General features: G+C 43.6%; 1 protein-coding gene across 8 annotated transcripts in view; it reads right to left on the reverse strand.

Annotated features, from left to right (window-relative positions):
- HHAT (hedgehog acyltransferase) overlaps window positions 1-20,318 on the reverse strand; it is a 375,148-nt gene that overhangs the window by 235,147 nt on the left and 119,683 nt on the right. For all 8 annotated transcript variants that reach the window (XM_060396732.1, XM_042229246.1, XM_060396733.1 and 5 more), the window contains one exon: window positions 1,815-1,965. In XM_060396732.1, coding sequence (XP_060252715.1) covers window positions 1,815-1,965 — 151 coding nt within the window. The remainder of the gene's footprint in view (window positions 1-1,814; window positions 1,966-20,318) is intronic.

Raw genomic sequence — 20,318 nt, forward strand, 5'->3', positions numbered from 1 at the left:
CTTGTATACAGCTCGCTTCAGAAGCACATCACTCCAAGGAGTCACTCAGAGAAACTTTTCATGATCACTCTCTTGCCCACAGTAACAGATATGGAGGAGAAGGTTTCAACAACTCAGGGTCCACACTATTCAAGTCTAGTTTCTAACAAGAATGACAAAGGTCTTGGTAGATATGTTTTCTGCACCTCAGTGGTTTGTACACAACAGATCTTGGGCAAAAAATAATTAATTAGCCTAGAGCCAGCATGGCTGCCAAGAGTCAAGATTACTTATTACCCCAACCAACAATGGAGAAGCTCTTTAGGAGAACGTGCTTCCCAAGAAATGCTTGAGCGCAAGCATTCACATCAAGGAGGCCGAGGAACCCTGCTGGGTGCCCACAAGGGACTCGTGACATACCCATAGGTCATGATTAGGTCCCAACCCACTTATTCAGTAAATTACTTTTATAAACAGGTCAAAATGAATAAAGCCTTCCCATCAGGCTCACCTTCCAAACAAAAACACTTCCTGGCCCCCTGGCTAGAGAGAGCCCCTTTTCCTAAATTTGCCATTACAGCTGGGCAACCTATGATATTCGATGAAGTAATTAAAGACAAATCAGAGAAATTACTTACATTCTTTACAATAATCAGATGGTATTTCCAATCCAAAGAAGCAGACGGCAGCAAAAATAAACTGCGTCCACAGAGGCTTAGATCAGTTCAGTCCCTGTAATAAATTATGATGGGAAACTAGGATATTGCCTGTTAGCTACCCGCTTTTGCAAGAGCAACATTAGAGAGAGCAATACTCACTGAGCTCCAGGATGAAATATAAGACTGGATGAGCCAGAGTGGATTTTCTGAGCAGGGCCAGGACGAGGGGGCTGCCAAATGGAGGCTTCTAAAGAACACAGTTTAAGTAGATACTGCCTCCCACAGATGCGTGAGTTCCCACCCTCAGGTTCTTACATTAGGCTTGCAATTGCAAGCGCCAGCCTGCCACCGGTTCCACACTGGAAGCGACAATAAAACCCAGCAGCAAGCGAGCCCAGCTGGAGAGCAACAGCCAGAAACGGCAGGGGGGCCGAGAGATCTTTCAGAACAGAGACTCCAGCGAGACTGTACGTCCATGGGGCTAAATCAAGAAGACTAAGAACACTCAGAAAAAGCACCCGCCTATCCAAAGTGCGTGAGTACCGGAGTTAGAAGGATAAAAGCTAACGTTCGTAGACACCTCCTGTGTGCCAGATGCTTTATACGTATGTATCAGCTTCTTTAATCTTCAAAACGACTTTCAGAGATGAGTATTATCAGTACCATTATCATTTTTATTACCATGTAAAAGACAGAAAAACAAACTCACATTTGAAGTATGTTGCTCTGGATCTGAGAGCTAGTAAATGCCTGCCCTGTACTATTAACTAAGTCTATATATTTTTTCTTTTTTTTTTTCATATTTTTGGTATTAAGAAAAATAAAAAATAAAATTAAGTCTATTCTTTTAGTCTACAGTCCCACATACAAAGACATCATTTTCAAGAAAAACAGACAGCAATAAAATCATCAGTATATATATTATGTCCCAAGTTAGTAAGAAACCACTTTAGGCACAGCCCTTTGTGCATCTTTACACAAACTGGGTGAGAAACTTTATCTCCCAACTTTTCATAGCCTGACAATATGTTTGAGAGGTTCAGAAAATATGGATTCTCAATCTGTTAGATTAAAAAAACCTAAGTGCCAAAGGCGACTTGAGCGAAGGGCAGAGAAAGGATGGTGGCTCCTCCCACCGGACATCCCCGAAGGAGGCTGACAGACAGAGCCACTGACCTCCACATCCCCGTGAAGCTGAACATGGTGCTCACACAGCGAGGGAGCGGCGGCGGCCTGAGTCCATCCAGGCGCATGAGCAGAGCCGGGACACCGAAGAGCACCAAGTACTTCACGTAGAAGAAGAGCACCTGGGCCAGCGCCAGACCTCCTGCAAGACAGAGGGACCCGTCAGACGCAGAGACAAGAAGTGGAGCCATCTCCTGGGAAGGACACTCGTTCCAGGAAACACACCACCTGCTCCCGCCTCTCCCACCACTCCCCTTCCTCCTCTCAATGCACACGTTTCACTGTCTCCCACGAAGGTTCTGGGTGGTGAGATTTTTGGATTAACAAATACTGAAATCTGCTTTATTATTGTAAGCAATAGGACCCCTTAGCAGCTGTGCTTTTACAGACACTAGCAAAGGGCACACTTTGAAGTCATAAAATATGTGTGTGTGTGTATACACACATACATGGCATTAAAAACTATTAGAAAGGAAAAAAATCCTTCCCCAGTCCTTTCAAAATCTCACATGAATTCACATCCACTAGGATGGCGAGAAGTGTAAAAAGTCAGATCAACAAGGGTGGCAAAAATATGGAGAAATTGGAACCATCATACACTGTGTGTTGGCAGGAAAGTAAAATGATGCAGCCACTTTAGAAAATATTTGGCAATTCTTACATAATTAAACATACAGTTACCATGCATGCATGCTAAGTCGCATCAGTCATGTCCAACTTTTTGTGACCCTATGGACTGTAGCCCACCAGGCTCTTCTCTCCATGGATTCTCCAGGAAAGATTACTGGAGTGGGTTGCCGTGCTCTCCTCCAGGGGATCTTCCCCACCCAGGGATGGAATCCACGTCTCTTACATCTCCTGGATTGGCAGGTGGGATCTTTACCACTAGCACTGCCTGGGAAACCCACAGTTACCATATGACCCAGCAATTCCACTCTTGGGCATACACCCAAGAGAAATGAAAACAGATGTCTACACAGCAACTTGCACCCAAATGTACACAGCAGCATAATTCACAACAGCCCAAATGTTGGACAACCCAAATGTCCACTGATGTACAAATGGATAAACAAAACATAGTAAAGTCATACCAGAGAATATTATTCAGCCATAAAAATAAAAATGAAGATTCACACTGCAACATGAATGTTGAAACCATCATGCTAAGTGAAGTGAGCCACAAAAGACCACATATTGTATGATTCTGTTAGGTAGGTAGAATAGGGAAAAGGAGTCCCAAATGGCGGTGGCTAAAAGACAAAGAAGGGAAAATAGAACAAAAGAAGGTCCATGGACCCAAGTGAGGACCTCAGGTAAAGCAAACAACACTCCTGGCTGGCCCAGTTTACATAGGACAGGCCCAGGGAGAGAGAAACATATAAAAAGAGGAGCCAAAGCTAGCTCTCTCTCTCTTCCCCACGCACTGGGGCGCTCTTGTCTTCGCGTCTTTGGATCGACATGCCCTCATGCTTTGAAGATGGATTTTCCTGCTATCTTCTAAATAAAATAGAGCTGTAACACTGAGCTGTAACACTGATTTGTCTAAGAGCTATAACATGGTCCTTTCGAGACCTGAGAGCTATAACACGGTCTATCCAAGACCCGAGAGCTATGACTCACCGAGGGGGCTTTAACGTCCGTCACTCCAAATCTTTGTTGTGACGAGACAAAGAACCAAGGAACATACACTCGTGTAACACTTCCATTCATATGAAACTCCAGAAGAGGAAAAGACAGACATAAATAGAGACAGAAAGGTGATTACTGGTTCCTTACCACTGAGGGGCTGGAAAATGAGATTATGCGGGATGGTAGCTAAACAGTAGGGTTTCCTTTTATTTTGCTGTACCAGGTCTTAGATGCAGCAGATGGGATCTTTAGTTGCAGCATGCCAACTCTTAATTTCAGCACGTGGGATCTAGTTCCCTGACCTGGGTCTCTTGCATTGGGAGCTCAGAGTCGTCGCCACTGGACCACAAGAGAAGTCCTTAGGGCTTTTTTTTTTTTTTAATTTTTTAAATTTTAATATCTTTAATTCTTACATGCGTTCCCAAACATGAACCCCCTCCCACCTCCCTCCCCATAACATCTAGGGCTTATTTTTGAGGTGATGAAAATGTTCTAAAAATTACTGTGATGATAGTTGCTGTATCACGGATGGATAGTATATCCATGATATACTGAAAGCCAATGAGCTGTACACTTTGAATGGTTGGACTGTATGATATATGAACTGTATCACAATAAAGCTACTTAAAAAAAGGGGGGCCCCAAGCTGCAAGAACCAGCATCTTCCTGGCCAGAACCATGTCTTTCTGGAAGGAAAGGAACTCAGAGTGTGGGCACAGAGTGAGATCTGAGGCAGAGACACACGCTCTGCTCCCATGGGCGTCCACCTGCCCCTCTGAGAGCAGGACCCGCGTCTCCAGCTAGAGCTCAAGATGCTCCACTGATCAACACACCCTCGTGGGCTTCTGAGCCAGCTGTCCCCGCCTCTCCACCCTGGGAGGAGGATGGGAACCTGAGCTATCCGTCTGTGGGGAACCATCAACCTGAGCAAGCTGCTGGCCTCCGCAGCGGAGTGAGGAGGTGAAGCCAGGAGAAGAACAAGGGCAAAATGCCCGAGGAAACCCTGGAGTAGATGACCTGTGGCCACGTGCTGTCCAGCCTCCAAACTCACCTTCCCCAGTGTGCAGGGAAATGATGCAGGCCAGCGATAGTGACAGGGCTGATTGGCTTAAGGAAACAACTAAGCCTTAAATTAGCAGTAGCAAGAGATACTACTGCCTGGTCCTTTTGTTGTTACATGGCAATCACTGCCATGAAATGTGTGGCTGTAAATAGTAACTCTGAGCCAGAGGAAAATACATAAGCCATTTTCTAAATATACAGTGTGCATGCCTGCATACTAAGTCACTTCAGTCGTACCCAACTCTTTGCAACCCTATGGACTATAGCCCACCAGGCTCCTCTGTCCATGGGATTTTACAGACAAGAATAATGGAGTGTAATCTCTTCCCGATCCAGAGATTGAACCCATGTCTCTTATGTCTCCTGCCCTGGCAAGTGGGTTCTTCCCATCAGTGCCACCTGGGAAGCCCAAATAAACAGTTTGAACAAAGGTAAACAGCAGTTCAAATTCAAGAGCTACATGTCCTACAAGGAGAAAACCCCAGGAATCACCACGTGTCAGTCACACTCAGGAGTTATCAAAAATGTCCTTTTCGGAAACCAGACTATGGTCTTATTTGTTGCAAGAGCTGCTATAAAATGGTAGCCTTCTTGGATGTATGATAAGAGATAAGAAAAAAGCTGGTAAAAAAAAAAAAAAAAGAAAGAAAAAAGCTGGTGTGTGTGTGTATGTGTGTGAATGTGTGTGTGTATGTGTGTGTACGTACACAAGAAATGGGAGATGTGTGTTAACACCATCTTAAAAGCATTTGGGCAGGGGGAGTGCCATAGGAATATACTGAATGGTGAAGAAATCAGTTGCACTGTCAAATATGGCAGTGAGGGAAACTATAAAATATTCCAATATGAACCCCCAGGCTCCAGTCAGAAAAATCCCAGAGCTACCAAAAGGCAGGACATAAGTAAGAAAGACTAATTGAAAGGCATAAAGCTTCCAGAGATGACAAAGGTCAGTCTGAGGAACTGAGGATATCAAAGGGCCTATGGAAGAGTGTATCTACTGAAGCTCAGGGAGGTTAAGGCCACCCAGGGGTCTTTTATAGACGAAGCATCAGATGTTTCTTTTCCTTGTTAACAGGGTGCAAGATCAGGGAGAATGGGCTATTTCTTGTCTCAAATACTGCCTTTAATTTGACATTATTTTTGTATAGTTGTTATACATGAGGCAGATTAATTACAATCCATAGCTGAATCTACATTTTCATGGATCACTATTTGCAAACAATCTTCAGCATTTGCAAACAATCCACCAACTGCAATGCGAGAGACTCAAGTTCCATCCCCGGGTCAAGAAGATCCCCTGGAGAAGGAAATGGCAACCCACTCCAGTATTCTTGCCTGGAGGATCCCCATGGACACAGGAGCCTGGTGGGCTACAGTCCATGGGGTCGCGAAGAGTCGGACACAACTGAGCAACTTCACTTCCTATGGAACTGGGCTATGAGGGAAGGGTTAATTTTGTACAGATGTTTAATAGCATTCTATGGCTAGATCTAATTGAAGATAAGATTACTGGGGACTTTTTCTTCAATACAGATGGAAAGCATAAGAAATCACATATTTAGCAATATGCAACAACTGACTTATATATCTGATATTGATTATTCTTTATGGATTAAGATACAAAAGGCTTATTTTTTTCTTGACATTTTAGTAACTGGTTCATAAGCTCATAGAAAAAGAAATGTGAATAGTGGTTGTAAAAGCATTATAAATGTAATTTCTGTATTGTTTAGTCTTTCAGGAAAAAAATGTGTTTATATCCATGAATTTAACAATCCTGCCTCCTTGCTACTGATTTGCATCATCCTACGATGGATGCACGGCTCATTCTTCTTTCCCCTTGACCTAAAGATCAGTTTTTCCTGTGTAAGATTTGGTCTAAGGTTTCGGGGTTAACCCTAAGGGTTACCAATCTCCCACTAGGCATATGATATGTTAGAAGACAACATAAGGAAGACAAATATCATATGATATTGCTTATATGTGGAATCTTAATCAGTTGTGTCAGACTCTGCGATCCCGTGGATGGGAGCCTGCCAGGTTCCTCTGTCCATGGAACTCACCAGGCAAGATGACTGGAGTGGGTAGCCATTCCCTTCCCCAAGGATCTTCCCAACCCACAGATTGAACCTGGTCTCTTGCATTATAGATGTATTCTTTACTATGTGAGCCACCGGGAAGCCCCCAAAATGGTACAAATGAACTTGTTTACAAAACAGAAACAGAATCACAGATATAAAAAATGAACTTATGGTTACCCGGGGGATAGGGAAAAGGGATAAATTGGGAGATTGGGATTGACATATACATACTACTGTATATAAAATAGATAACAAACAAGGACCTACTGAATAGCACAGGGAAACCTACTCAATACCCTGTAATGATCTACATAGGAAAAGAATCTAAAAAAGAGTGGATATATGTGTATGTAAAATTCACTTTGCTATATACAAGAAACTTAACTATGGCAGAAAGTGAAGAAGACCTAAAGATCCTCTTGATGAAAGTGAAAGAGGAGAGTGGAAAAGTTGGCTTGAGGCTCAACATTCAGAAAACGAAGATTATGGCATCTGGTTCCATTACTTCATGGGAAATAGATGGGGAAACAGCGGAAACAGTGTCAGACTTTATTTTGGGGATCCAAAATCACTGCAGATGGTGACTGCAGCCATGAAATTAAAAGATGCTTGCTCCTTGGAAAGAAAGTTAGGACCAACCTAGACAGCATGTTAAAAAGCAGAGACATTACTTTGCCTACAAAGGTTCATCTAGTCAAGGCTATTGTTTTTCCAGTGGTCATGTATGGATCTGAGAGTTGGACTATAAAGAAAGCTGAGCACTGAAGAATTGATGCTTTTGAACTGTGGTGTTGGAGAAGACTCTTGAGAGTTCCTTGGACTGCAAGGAGATCCAACCAGTCCATCTTAAAGGAGATCAGTCCTGGGTGTTCATTGGAAGGACTGAAGTTGAAGCTGAAACTCCAATAATTTGGCCACTTGATGTGAAGAGCTGACTCATTGGAAAAGACGCTGATTCTGGGAAAGACTGAGGGCAGGAGAAGAAGGGGATGACAGAGGATGAGATGGTTGGATGGCATCACCGACTCAATGGACATGGGTTTGGGTAAACTCCAGGAGTTGGTGGTGGACAGGGAGGCCTGGCGTGCTGCGGTTCATGGGGTCGCAAAGAGTCGGACACGACTAAGTGACTGAACTGAACACAACGTTGTAAATCAACTACACTCCAATCAAAATTTTAAAAGAAACAAGACAAGTGACTGTGCTCTGATGAAAAGTTATTTGACATACATAAATTGAACTCACTTTTGTCATGTTCAAAACTGCAAAATTTAGCTATTTTAAAATACTTTAAAATATTTTTTCCTGAGTTTATATTTAAAAGACCCCTCACTACCAGGAGTTAAGATTAGTTTCTGCCTAACCTAACACCTTTCTCTCAAAAAAGTTATAGATGAGTTCATATGCTATGCTCATTCATTCAACAAGCATGTCCCAAGCACCTGACAGCTGAATCACTAGTTCAGTTCAGTTCAGTTCAGTCTTTCAGTCGTGTCCGACTCTTTGCAACCCCATGAATCGCAGCACACCAGGCCTCCCTGTCCATCACCAACTCCCGGAGTTCACTCAAACTCATGTCCATCGAGTCGGTGATGCCATCCAGCCATCTCATCCTCTGTCGTCCCCTTCTCCTCCTGCCCCCAATCCCTTCCAGCATCAGAGTCTTTTCCAATGAGTCAACTCTTCGCATGAGGTGGCCAAAGTATTGAAGCTTCAGCTTCAGCATCAGTCCCTCCAGTGAACACCCAGGACTGATCTCCTTTAGAATGGATTGGTTGAACCTCCTTGCAGTCCAAGGGACTCTCAAGAGTCTTCTCCAACACCACAGTTCAAAAGCATCAATTCTTCAGCGCTCAGCTTTCTTCACAGTCCAATTCTCACATGCATACATGACCACTGGAAAAACCATAGCCTTGACTAGATGGACCTTTTCAGCAAAGTAATGTCTTTGCTTTTCAATATACTATCTAGGTTGGTCATAACTTTCCTTCCAAGGAGTAAGCGTCTTTTAATTTCATGGCTGCAGTCACCATCTGCAGTGATTTTGGAGCCCAAAAAATTAGTCTGACACTGTTTCCACTGTTTTCCCATCTATTTCCCATGAAGTGATGGGATTGGATGCCATGATCTTCGTTTTCTGAATGTTGAGCTTTAAGCCAACTTTTCACTCTCCTCTTTCACTTTTATCAAGAGGCTTTTTAGTTCCTCTTCACTTTCTGCCATAAGGGTGGTGTCATCTGCATATCTGAGGTTATTGATTTTTCTCCCGGCAATCTTGATTTCAGCTTGTGCTTCTTCCAGCCTAGCGTTTCTCATGATGTACTCTGCATATAAGTTAAATAAGCAGGGTGACAATATACAGCCTTGACGTACTCCTTTTCCTATTTGGAACCAGTCTGTTGTTCCATGTCCAATTCTAACTGTTGCTTCCTACCTGCATATAGGTTTCTCAAGAGGCAGGTCAGGTGATGTTATAAAAGGCAGACTGGGGGTCATATCGTGTAGAGAACCCAGGCTTCAGGAGACTCACGGGTCAGTTTCATCACAGTCCCATTTATCCTTCCCTTTGGCTCTCAATGTTTTCTTCTCCCTTTCTTCCCTATTCCTCCTTCCACTGAAACAATCCCATGTACCCTTCAGATCCCAGTTCAAACATAGTTTATTCTTCATAACTTCTCTGTTTCAAGCAGAATCAATAACTTATGCATTAATATTAGTTACTGAGCACCAACCACTTACCAGATACTGAGCAATACAGTGTTGAATAAAGAGATGAGGTCCCTGATTTATAGAGTCAGTTAAAAGTGACAGCAAAGAATGTAAATCAGAAGCATGGTTAAAAAAAAAACCCACACCTCTATAACAGGTGACAATCTGAACACAATGGATTAGACACATTTCTTAGAACATTTAACAACTATTTCTTGTGCCAAGTAAGGCTGTACATGCTTGGTACACATGATTCAGTGGATATTCCAGCCTTCATAGGGCTTCCACCTTCACAGGAGTCAACAAAAAGCAGACATAAAAATAAGCAAATGCTATATGAATACTAAGAAAGCAAGGCAGAATGTATTCTCCAACAGTGTCTGCAATGTTATTTTCTCTCCCACGTGCCCTTCTATAACGTAATCTTTTCACTCCCCCATCAAAAGTAAATCTGGGCAGATCCTAGGACCCAGAGAGACAGAAAAAGTGATGTTCTTCTAATTCCAAGTGCAGCCTGCCATTGGCCCAGTGGCTTCTGCTTGCTGCCCCTTGGAATGCTTACCCTTGGATCCAGTTACCAGGCTGCAAGATACCTGAGCCATGTAGACAGGCCACGTGAAGATGCTCCAGAGGACAGCACCTGCTGAGCTCCCCGTCAAGTCAGCCTCAACTGCAACGGAGTGAGGAGCCACTTTGGATGTCCTGTCCAGTAGAACCTTCAGATGCCTGAAGCATCAGCTGATATCTGGCAGCAACCACAGGAGAAGGAAAGAACCACCAACCAAGAACCACCAACCACCCAAGCAAGAACCACCCAACCAATTTCCGTCAACCAACAGAAGAGCGAGAGAGGAAATCACTGTTTTCAACCAAGTTTGAGGATGGTTTGTTATTCAGCAACAGCCCACTGGGACAGAGGGTGGCAAATGCAATGGAAAAAGAAAAAAAAAAAAAAGAAGAACAGGATAAGGGAACTCGGAATTCAGAAGTGGCGAGTGCTGCTGTTGTTTAAAGGGGAGTCAGGGTGGTCCTCACTGAAAAGAGGATATTTACACAAAAACTTGAAGGTGAGGGGGTGAGCCACGCAGGCCCCTGCTCTCTCCAGGCTCTCACCAAACTATGTTCTCATGGTCTGTGTTGCCATCATGGACTGTAGCCCGCCAGGCTCCTCTGTCCCTGGAATCCTCCAGGCAAGAATTCTGGAGTGGGTTGCCATTCCCTTTTCCAGGGGATCTTCCCGACCCAGGGATTGAACCCAAGTCTCCTACATTGCAGGAAGATTCTCTACTACCTGAGCCACCAGGAAAACCCAAGAATACTGGAGTGGGTAGCCTATCCCTTCTCCAGGGGATCTTCCCAATCCAGGGATTGAACCCAGGTCTCCTGCATAGCAGGTAGATTCTCTACCATCTGAACCAACTGGGAAGCCCCATATAATTATCACACCAGACCACAACTATACCCATCCTGCGAGACCACAAGCTTCTCAAGGTTAGGAATTATATCTTATGCCTCTTGTATTCAGCACCTAATTAATATCTGCCCTTCCCTTATGGCTCAGCTGGTAAAGAATCTACCTGCAATGTGGGAGACCTGGATTAAGATCCCTGGGTTGAGAAGCTCCCCAGGAGAAGGGAAAGGCTCCCCACTCTAGTATTCTGGCCTGGAGAATTCCATAAACTGCACGGTCCTTGGGGTTGCAAAGAGTCGGACATGACTGAGTGACTTTCATTCACTTTCACTTTGGGGGCTTCCCTGATAGTTCAGTTGGTAAAGAATCCACCTGCAATGCAGGAGACCCTGGATCGAATCCTGGGTCAGGAAGATCTGCTGGAGAAGCAAAAATGAATACTCCCCACCCCAGTATTCTGGCGTAGAGAACCCCCTGGACTTTATAGTCTGTGGGGTCACAAAGAGTCGGACAGGACTGAGCGACTTTCACTTTCATTTTTGCTTCCTTGGTGGCTCAGTGGGTAAAGAATCCACCTCCCATGCAGGAGACCCAGATTTGATCCCTGGGTCAGGAAGATCCCCTGGAGAAGGAAATGGCAACCCACTCCAGTATTCTTGCCTGGAGAACCCCATGGACAGAGGAGCCTGGCAGGATATAGTCCATGGGGTCACAAAGAGTCAGACACAACTTGGGAACTAAACCACCATTATAATTAATGCTCAATAAATGTTTCCATGTAAAGTAACTAAATTGATAATTCACCCTGTCATATGAAAACTCCTTGATATCAGAGTTTTTCTGGGAGGTAGACTGATATTCTAAAACCTTTCCTGTATTCTGAGGATTAAGTCACTACTGAAATTCAGATCTACCACCAAGTAAAAGAATCTTCTGTGATGGGAATTTCTTGGTGGTCCAGTGGTTAAGACTCCATGCTTTCACTGCCAAGGGCCCAGGTTCAATCCCTGGTCAAGGAACTAAGGTCCCATAAGCTGCATGGCAAGGCCAAAAACGAGAAAACAAAGTTATTTTTTAAAAAGATAAAGAATCTTTCACATGTATGGGATCTCCCAGCATCAAGAACAAAGCTGGGAAAGGGAGAAAGAAAGAAAAGTCCTAGCTGCCTGCTTGTGAATGCCTTAAAGAGACTGTGTGGTGAATTCTACCACCCATGCGCCACCTCCAAATGGAAAGGCCTCAAATTCAGCTTGTCCAGAAGAGAATGAGGCGGGGCTTCCCTGGTGGCTCAGTGGTAAAGAATCCGCCTGCCAATGCAGGGGACAGGGGTTCAATCCCTGGTCCAGGAAAATTCCACATGCCACAGGGCAACTGAGTCTGTGGCCACAACTACTGAGCCTGAGCTCCAGAGCCTGGGAGACACAACTCCTGAGGCCTGTGCTCCGCAGCAAGAGGAAACACTGCGGTGAGAAGGCCATGCACCACAGCCAGAGAGCCGCCCCCACTGGCCACAGCTAGAGAAACCCCATGCAGCAACACAGATCCAGCACAGCCGAAACTAATAAATAATGAAATCAGGAATTTTTTAAAAAATTCACACCAAAAGAGAATGAGGTTTTCTCTCCCTCAAAACTAGAAAGAAAGCAGACCTCTGAGATAGGAGGAGATTAATTCTACAAAGAGTTCTAGAAGGAGATTGAGAAAAGGGCCCAAATGTGGCGGTTCTCCGGTGTTCAGCCCCTCCTCCACTGACACCCTACCTACCCAGCCATCCATACTCTCTCTGCATGCGATACAACCTCCCATAATCTGAATTTATACAAAGCAGCTGGTGACTGTCTCCCATGTGGGATTTCCCCCTTCTCACTTCTGGTCCTCAAACAAGAGGCTGAAGAATCTCATACTGGGGTGGGGGTGGGTGTGAAGGGAAAATGAGTCAGGCCCAACTCACTTTTCCTCCTGGAACTACTCATTTTACCCAGTTGCACCTTTTACTTTCTCTTCGCTATACAGTCATTTCTCTGCCTAGAAGTCCTCCTCTCTCCATTTCGTCTGCAGAAACTGTAACCTTCAAGGACCCACCTAACGCCGTTATTTCACAAAGTTTTCCTAAAAGCTCCAGCCAAAACAGTCACATGCGTCCTTGCAAGTTCATAGCATGGGCCAGCTTTCTGTCTGGTCACTATAAGCTCCATGGGGCAGGGGCCACAGCTGTCCTCTCTACCTCCAGCCCCTTAGTCCCAAGCAGTGCCTGGCACCACATGGACAGGATCAATGGCTATTGGCTGAGTGAAGGAATGGACTGAAGAAATACATGCACTTTCACGCATATTATCCCACTGCTATTTTTATTCAACCCTGGGTCATAAGTATTACTCCCATATGCCAGATTAAAACAACAAACATTTATGAGAAGTATGACCTCCTCAAGTATCAGGGGTTATAAACACTGGATCTTAAAACCCTGGTCTCTTGTTTCCAAAATCAATGACCTCTCCCACTCCAAAGGCCATGCTTCCAAAGTAAACTCTCTCTATTCATCTTTATTATAAGCATGTAAGTTTTTCTTCCTGTAATATATAAGATGATTTTCTATAAATCCTTAGGTTTAAAAAAATATTTCATTTAAATATTTCATAATTTCTAGTTATGAAATTATCATCTCTCTAGTGTCCTATCACCTGTAGCATACTTGAGGAAGTGGCATTAACACATGCATTGCATGTTACCTTCTGGGCATTTGTGAACTTGCTCATATTGTCTGCAAGCAGGCCAGATGCTCAAAGCCCATCCCCACATGGCTGAACATGAGGACCTTTAAGAAGCAGGTGCTCGGTACAGAATCACGTATCCACCAAATGTTGCTACGGGTTGGAAGTTCTTCCTGGGGGTAAACAAGAGTCTCAGTGGTACTAGATCCCCCTTGAATTGTTAGATCCCTTACAGACCTGAAGAATAATTCAGCATTTGCCGGTGAAAAGCCTTCACACACCAGAGAATGGATCGAGTCATGTCTTATGGCATGGTTTGCCAAGGATTGGAGAGAGACGCCCTTTGGCTCTGCTGGCCACCTTTGCCTCCGCTGGCCATCTTTGCCTGTCTGACCCTTGTCCTTGGGATGCCCGCCATTGGAGAAAGGCACTGGCTCCAGCTTCACTCCCTTTCAGAAGGCATGTGGTCTCTGCACCAACACACGGTCGTACCTGTCCCAACCAGCTTGTGCCACCCTGACCCACCGCTCCCACCTGTCCTGGGCTCCTGCCTCAGTCCATGCCCTGACCTCCCCGCTAGACCTTTTCTGCTCCAAAGCCAGTGACTCCAGTCACTTTCATCTTGCCCACCTCTAACCTATTCTACATTCTGTGAACTATTCTGTGATTGTTCAACTATTCTGTGAACTATTCTGCTCAGATTAGAAGGCCTAGATATTTTATGAACATTTCTTCTCGCATAAAGTTCTTTATAAGAATGTTTCATGTTTACAGTGAACAATACTGTATTTTACACTTAAAAATGAGTAAGAGTGTAGATCTCATGCTAAGTGTTCTTACCACAATAATAAAAACGGAACCTTTCATATATGAAAGCTGGGTTAAGTATTAGAAGTACAAAGATAAAGTCAACCAGAATACAGACCAGGAACCATAACATAGAGGAAGTAGAATCATATAGAATTGTAAGATTTTTCCCTCCACACTGGGAATATTGGGAGGAAGGGAAGCTCACGTGCTGGGAAGGTCAACACCAGTGGTCAGAATTACTGTGATGTTCACAGGTCCCCACAGAGACACTGAAGAAAAGAGAGCTACTGCCAATTTCATAAAGCATAAGTGTACAGCTCGGTGAACTTTCTCCAACTGAACCCACCCTGTGGCCCAGGACCTCTGAGAAACACAACATCACTGGAGCCCAAGAAACCCCTTCTCCCAGCTGTCACTTCACTCTTCCAAGGACAACTAATGTCCTGGCTTCTCATAGTATCCACTAGTTTTGTCTGTTTTTGTCTTTTATGTCAATAGGATCATTCAGCATGTAGTAAAAAAAAAAAAGATTGCTATTGCCTCGTGGTGGTTCTATAATGTTCTTTGTCAGGGGAATGAACTGGGGGTGAGAAACCAAGTCAGTAAACATGACGGATGGGGAAGGGCATGAGATAACAAAACTGAGGAATTGCTACCAAGAGCTCCAGAAGAGCAAGCACTCAAGTCAAGAAGGAAAGAACAGCATGCTGGTAAGAGATGCCAACGGTGCTCGTGAGCCTTGCCCAGCCTGCCGAGGCCAAGGAGAGAAAGGAAATTTCGATTATGCCTGGGCACTGAACTCTGGGAATAAGTGACTACAGCTAATTCTGTAGTTTCCACCTAAACCTAAGGATTACAAGCTGAACCTGTAGCCCCTACCGGGCAGGTGCAAATGTCTCAGCTCCTGTGCTAAATGGAAAACTGAGCTGCTACAGGAGAAACCAGCTGGAACCCAGTAATGAGTTCCAAAGAGTCAGACACAACTGAGCAACTGAACTGAACTGAATGAGTTTAGACTTCACCCATGACACCATCCGGAGCAGAATCTCTAACTAACGTAAACACCCGTCATTTCCCTAGCTGGGCATGGTTTCTATAACAAGATTCCCTGCTCATACTACAGTGATAATATGCACTAAATAACTAGCTGTACTTGAGAATGACAAGGCCGCCCACACCAAGCAACCGAGCCTCCAAGGCTCAAAAAGGAGGGTAGTCCCCGTGCTTCTGTCCCAGGAGCACTTCACAGAATCCTGCTTCTTAGAAATGCAAATACTGAGTATTCAGAGCAAGTAATGCCAAACCAAGGAGCGTGGAGAAGGCAAGAAGGCAGAAGAGGCTAGAGGAGCACTTATCAAAGTGCCCAAACCCTCAAAAGGAGATGAGCCAAGAGGGTGAGTGACAAATGAAGCAAGAACACACTCAAGTCATTCAAGAGTCATCTTGAAGATGGAACGTTCTGGCCACACAATTTCTTTCCAAGCAACATACAGGCCAGGCTATAGTCTTCAGGTGGGTCCTCACTCCAGGAGGGGGAGCAGCCAAGCAAGGGGACGAATACCTGGGCTCTGCTGACGGTGGGTGGGTCAGAGCTCTGCCCTTTTTGCTCCCCCTACGATAGTGACGACGGGACCTCCTGCACCCTTCACATGCGGCTCCCCAAATGACTCAGGGTCTCTTCCAGGGGCCGTATTCATTACCAACAGCTATTTTTAAAACAAAGTCACACGTGCAGTGAGCATGCAAGGAAACACATGAGCGTGAAAATCACCCAACTCGGGACGATGGTTACCATTTAGAAGGAAGGAGGGAAAAGGCAATCAGGCGGGATCTCCACGGGGGCCTCAACTATGTCGGTAAGACTTTTCAAACTAAGTGCTGGGTAAACACATTCACTGTATTTTAATGACTTTAAATAGCTCACACGTGAGTGTGTGTGTGCACATAAAATACAGCCTCACTGTCAGGGCAAGTTTACCAACAAACTAGTTTCTGAGAATACATTCTGGCATAACAATAGCAGCTATTGATTACGAAGTACTGACCCTTTCTATATGTCAGGCTGTGCGCATCATCATTTTTAATTCTCACAGCATACCTCTTGGTGGGCATGGGTATTATTATGACCCACATTTTATGGATAGGAAACTGAGCAGCAAAGAAGGTTACAAAACTCGCCTAAGAGCACACGCAAATACGAGTCAGAATACGCGAACCTGGATCTGCGGCCTCCAGGTCACCACGTGGACTAGACTCACATCCACCTGAGACTAGGCCCAGAGCAGAGTCTAGAGGCAGACCAGATGACAGGACAGCAAGGGCACAGTCACGAGGAGCTGAAGGAGATATTCTGAGCAGGGGCCAAAAAAAAAAAAAAAAAAACCAAGCAGAGACAGAGCTTTGAAGATACTCAGAAAAGCCAGCCTCAAGGAGCGCACCGTAAACAAAGATATGCAAGAAACAAATGCACTGTGCTGAGCAGATCTGGGTTCACAGGTTTGAGAATCCTGATCCTCTTAGCATCAAAATAAGTAGTTATTAACTCAGAAACTCAGAGAGTTTACCTCCCAAAATGCTTAATCTTTGGGTATATAAGTCAACTCAAAAGGTAGTTTTCAAAACTTTCTTCTTGTTACAATACAAACCCCCACAATGCCTCTCCTCAAAGAAAGGGTTTGTTGCTAGAGGAAAAAAAGGTCATCTGGATAGAATACCAAATCCTATTTGCCCATTCTCTTTTTGCTGTTGTTTCGTTTTGTTTTGGCTTTGTTGGGTCGAAGTTACAGCATGCCAGATCTTCACCTCGGCATGAGGCTTTCTCTCTAGATGTGGTGCGAGGGCTCAGGAGTTGCAACACACGGGCTTAGCTGCCCTGTGGCATCTGGGATCTTAGTTTCCTGACTGGGGATCAAACCTGTACCCCCTCCATTGGAAGGCAGATTCTTAACCACTGGACCACCAGGGAAGTCCCTGCCCGTCCTTTTTAACTGTAAAATTGTTAATATCTTTAGGGGAAAACCTATAAATCACAATAAAGCACAAAATCAAAATAAATCTTAAACATCACAAAATAAATCTTTAACAAATATCAAGGTGTTCCAGAAGCATTTTTAAATGGTAAAATGAATTTAAAATCTTTGCAAAATGATCATTGTCATGCAACAGAATAGACATACTGAATTAAGAATTTAAGTCTACAAAAGCCCTTCTCCATCAAAAACCTGTGAGGGAAGAAGACCCTACACAGCAAAAGCAAAGTCCTACTATACATACAGCTCTGTAAGATTTAATGAAGTCATGTGGGAAAACGAGGGAAATTTACATGGAGCTGAGTGACCTGAAAACTCTGAAAAGCAAATTTGCAGGTAGAGACCAGGTGTAGATTACTGTTTGAATTTTGATGCCTCAATGTGACTCACTTTGCCCAAAAGAAGTGCTCTGCAAAAATCTATGTGCAAAAAGAATTGAAAATTAACTACTATTTAAACTATTCTATTGCAAACCCTCCAGGAGTCAAAAAATCCCTTTAGGAAGCAAATAATTGCCTCCCCAAAGTATCAGTTCAGGTTTCCATACAGCAACTTTGCTTAAAAGAAAAATATGTTATGTAAGAAGTTATCTGTACACTAAGCTACTTGGGCACAATAATGGGTTAGGTAGGGATCAGCAAAGATCAGAGTATTCTGAGGAATATTGGGGAGAGAGAGGGAAGGCAAAGGATAGTTAGTGTTTTAAATAACTGTGGTGCAACTTGCTACCCTTTATGATACCGCACAGAGCAGCCATCTCACCCATTCTGCAAGCATGCACCATGAAATTATCCTCACACCACATGGAGCATCTGTAATTGAACAAAGTCCCACAGTAGTAAATCCCAGTGTAGCTTCGGGTTCACACTGCATTAATTTCAAATAACTTCAGGGTTCTAATCCAAGGAGAGGATTTATAAAAACTATTTTTTTTTCTGGTGTATCTTAACAAACTTTGGAATATCTCATGCCTCCAAAGGGTAAAAAAATGAAGAAACCCTTAGGCTATTTGACATATGTTTGCATCCCCCACTTTCAAGCCAGACGTCAGATGTCAACTGTCTGATCCCTCTTCCCTCATTGTGATGTTGTAGGAGAAAAAGCCCATGAATGGCTTTGTTAGCATTTCATTAGCATTTAGATAGGTGCACGGACATTATTTCAACAACAGCTGGCGCTTAAACACAGCTACACAACCTTCTGACTGCCTGCGCCAAGGAGACGGGCCTCTGAAGTCCAACCAGTGAAGAGTTAAGGTTTCAAAAAAGACTCTAATGTACATTCCGCAGAGCTCCATTGTATCTTTACCTATAAGGTAGGAACAACTCATTTGCCATTGTTTTCACCACACCATCCCTTCAATCACTCCCAAACCCCTTGCCAAAGCTCTCTTTTATCCCCATAACCTCATTTACCTGGATTTACCATGGTGAACCATGATTCAATAATGTACTCAAGAAATGTGATCTTCTTGAGGTCTTTTAAAGAAAAGCCATAAGTCACTGACTTTGCCCTTCTTGATCCTAAACCCCTAAACTCAAATTCATGGATAGTCTCAGGTTGACATATTTTGTCTTCTTATGAGATTCTGATGTTCAAAAGAAAGTGAGGATATATGTCATCATATATTTATGCAAACCCTTAGAATATAAAATACCAAGAATGAACCCTTATTGAAAACTATGGACTTAGAGTGATAATGATGTATCACTGTAGCTTCATCAATTGTAGCTAATGTACCCTATCTGATAGAGGATGTTTATAGTGGATGGGCTGGAGGAACAGGGGTTATATGGGAAATCTCTGTGATTTCCTCTCAATTTTGCTGTATACCTGAAAACACTATTTTTTTTAAAAAAAGTATTTTTTAATGAACAACAAAAGAAAAGGAAAGCCGAGTTACTATCTTTTAGTGATACTACTGAGATGTTTATGTATAATGATAAAACATCTGGGATTTGCTTCAAAACAGTAAGGGAGAGAATATAGATGAAAGAAAAATGGCCACGAGTTGATAATTGTTGAACCTGGCTGATGATTATATAGGGGTTAATTATATGTTTATGCTTTTTATTTTTCCAAAGTATCAGCTAATTTAAAATAGAGGCAGTAAGAGCCCCCATTAGAACCCTGAATTTTAGCCAGAAATAGTCAACTTCCTCCTCACCCACCAACCAAATGCATTAGCAGGGCAGAGTGAACAAGATGGACTAACACCAGCACAATTCTAACCCCTTCTTATCCTGTGAGCACAGAAAGTCTGAAAGGGGAAAAATCGAGAGGGCCAATTATAAGAAGGGGAAGAGAGAGAATGACATGAGGAAGAATAATGAACATGCTTATCAGTCCTGGAATCACTAGGAACTGCAGCCCAAGAAGAATGTCTCCATATAACAAGATGCCCTGCCACTATCTTCATCAATAACAGTATTTATCCAATTTATTTGGTCCAAAAAATCACTTGAGAAAACTGTTAATTCCAGAGACTCCCAGGCCTCTCCTTTCAGATTGTGATTCAGCAGATTTGGGTTAAAGCCCTGAAATCTGGATGCAGAACAAGTCCTGGGAGGTTATGTCTGGTCAGGTCTGAGATAGTCCAAGTTAGAAGATCCGCCTCCTACTCCCTTTCCCCATGTTTAAACACAAATACCAAACTGCCAAAAGCAATATTCCTGGGGAAAGTGAGATTAACTTCCTGCTGCTGTTCACTCCTATTTTCTGATTTTCAAGTGTAGAAAAAGACAGCTCTCTTGCTCAATCTCTTGTTTCTAAGACAGAACTTCAAAGGTAACATTTCAGACTCATGCTGACACTCATGGCCAAGCTATCCAAGAAGAGAATATGCAGGGAATTTCAAAGGAAAATCTTGTGCCACCAAAGGAAAGATATACCCATCTGAAGACAGAGTTCCAAAGAACAGCAAGGAGAGATAAGAATGCCTTCCTCAGTGATCAATGCAAAGAAAGAGAGGAAAACAATAGAATGGGAAAAACTAGAGATCTCTTCATGAAAATCAGAGATACCAAGGGAACATTTCATGCAAAGATGGG

This window comes from Ovis aries, chromosome 12 (genome assembly GCF_016772045.2).
Source record: "Ovis aries strain OAR_USU_Benz2616 breed Rambouillet chromosome 12, ARS-UI_Ramb_v3.0, whole genome shotgun sequence".
NCBI lineage: Eukaryota > Metazoa > Chordata > Mammalia > Artiodactyla > Bovidae > Ovis > Ovis aries.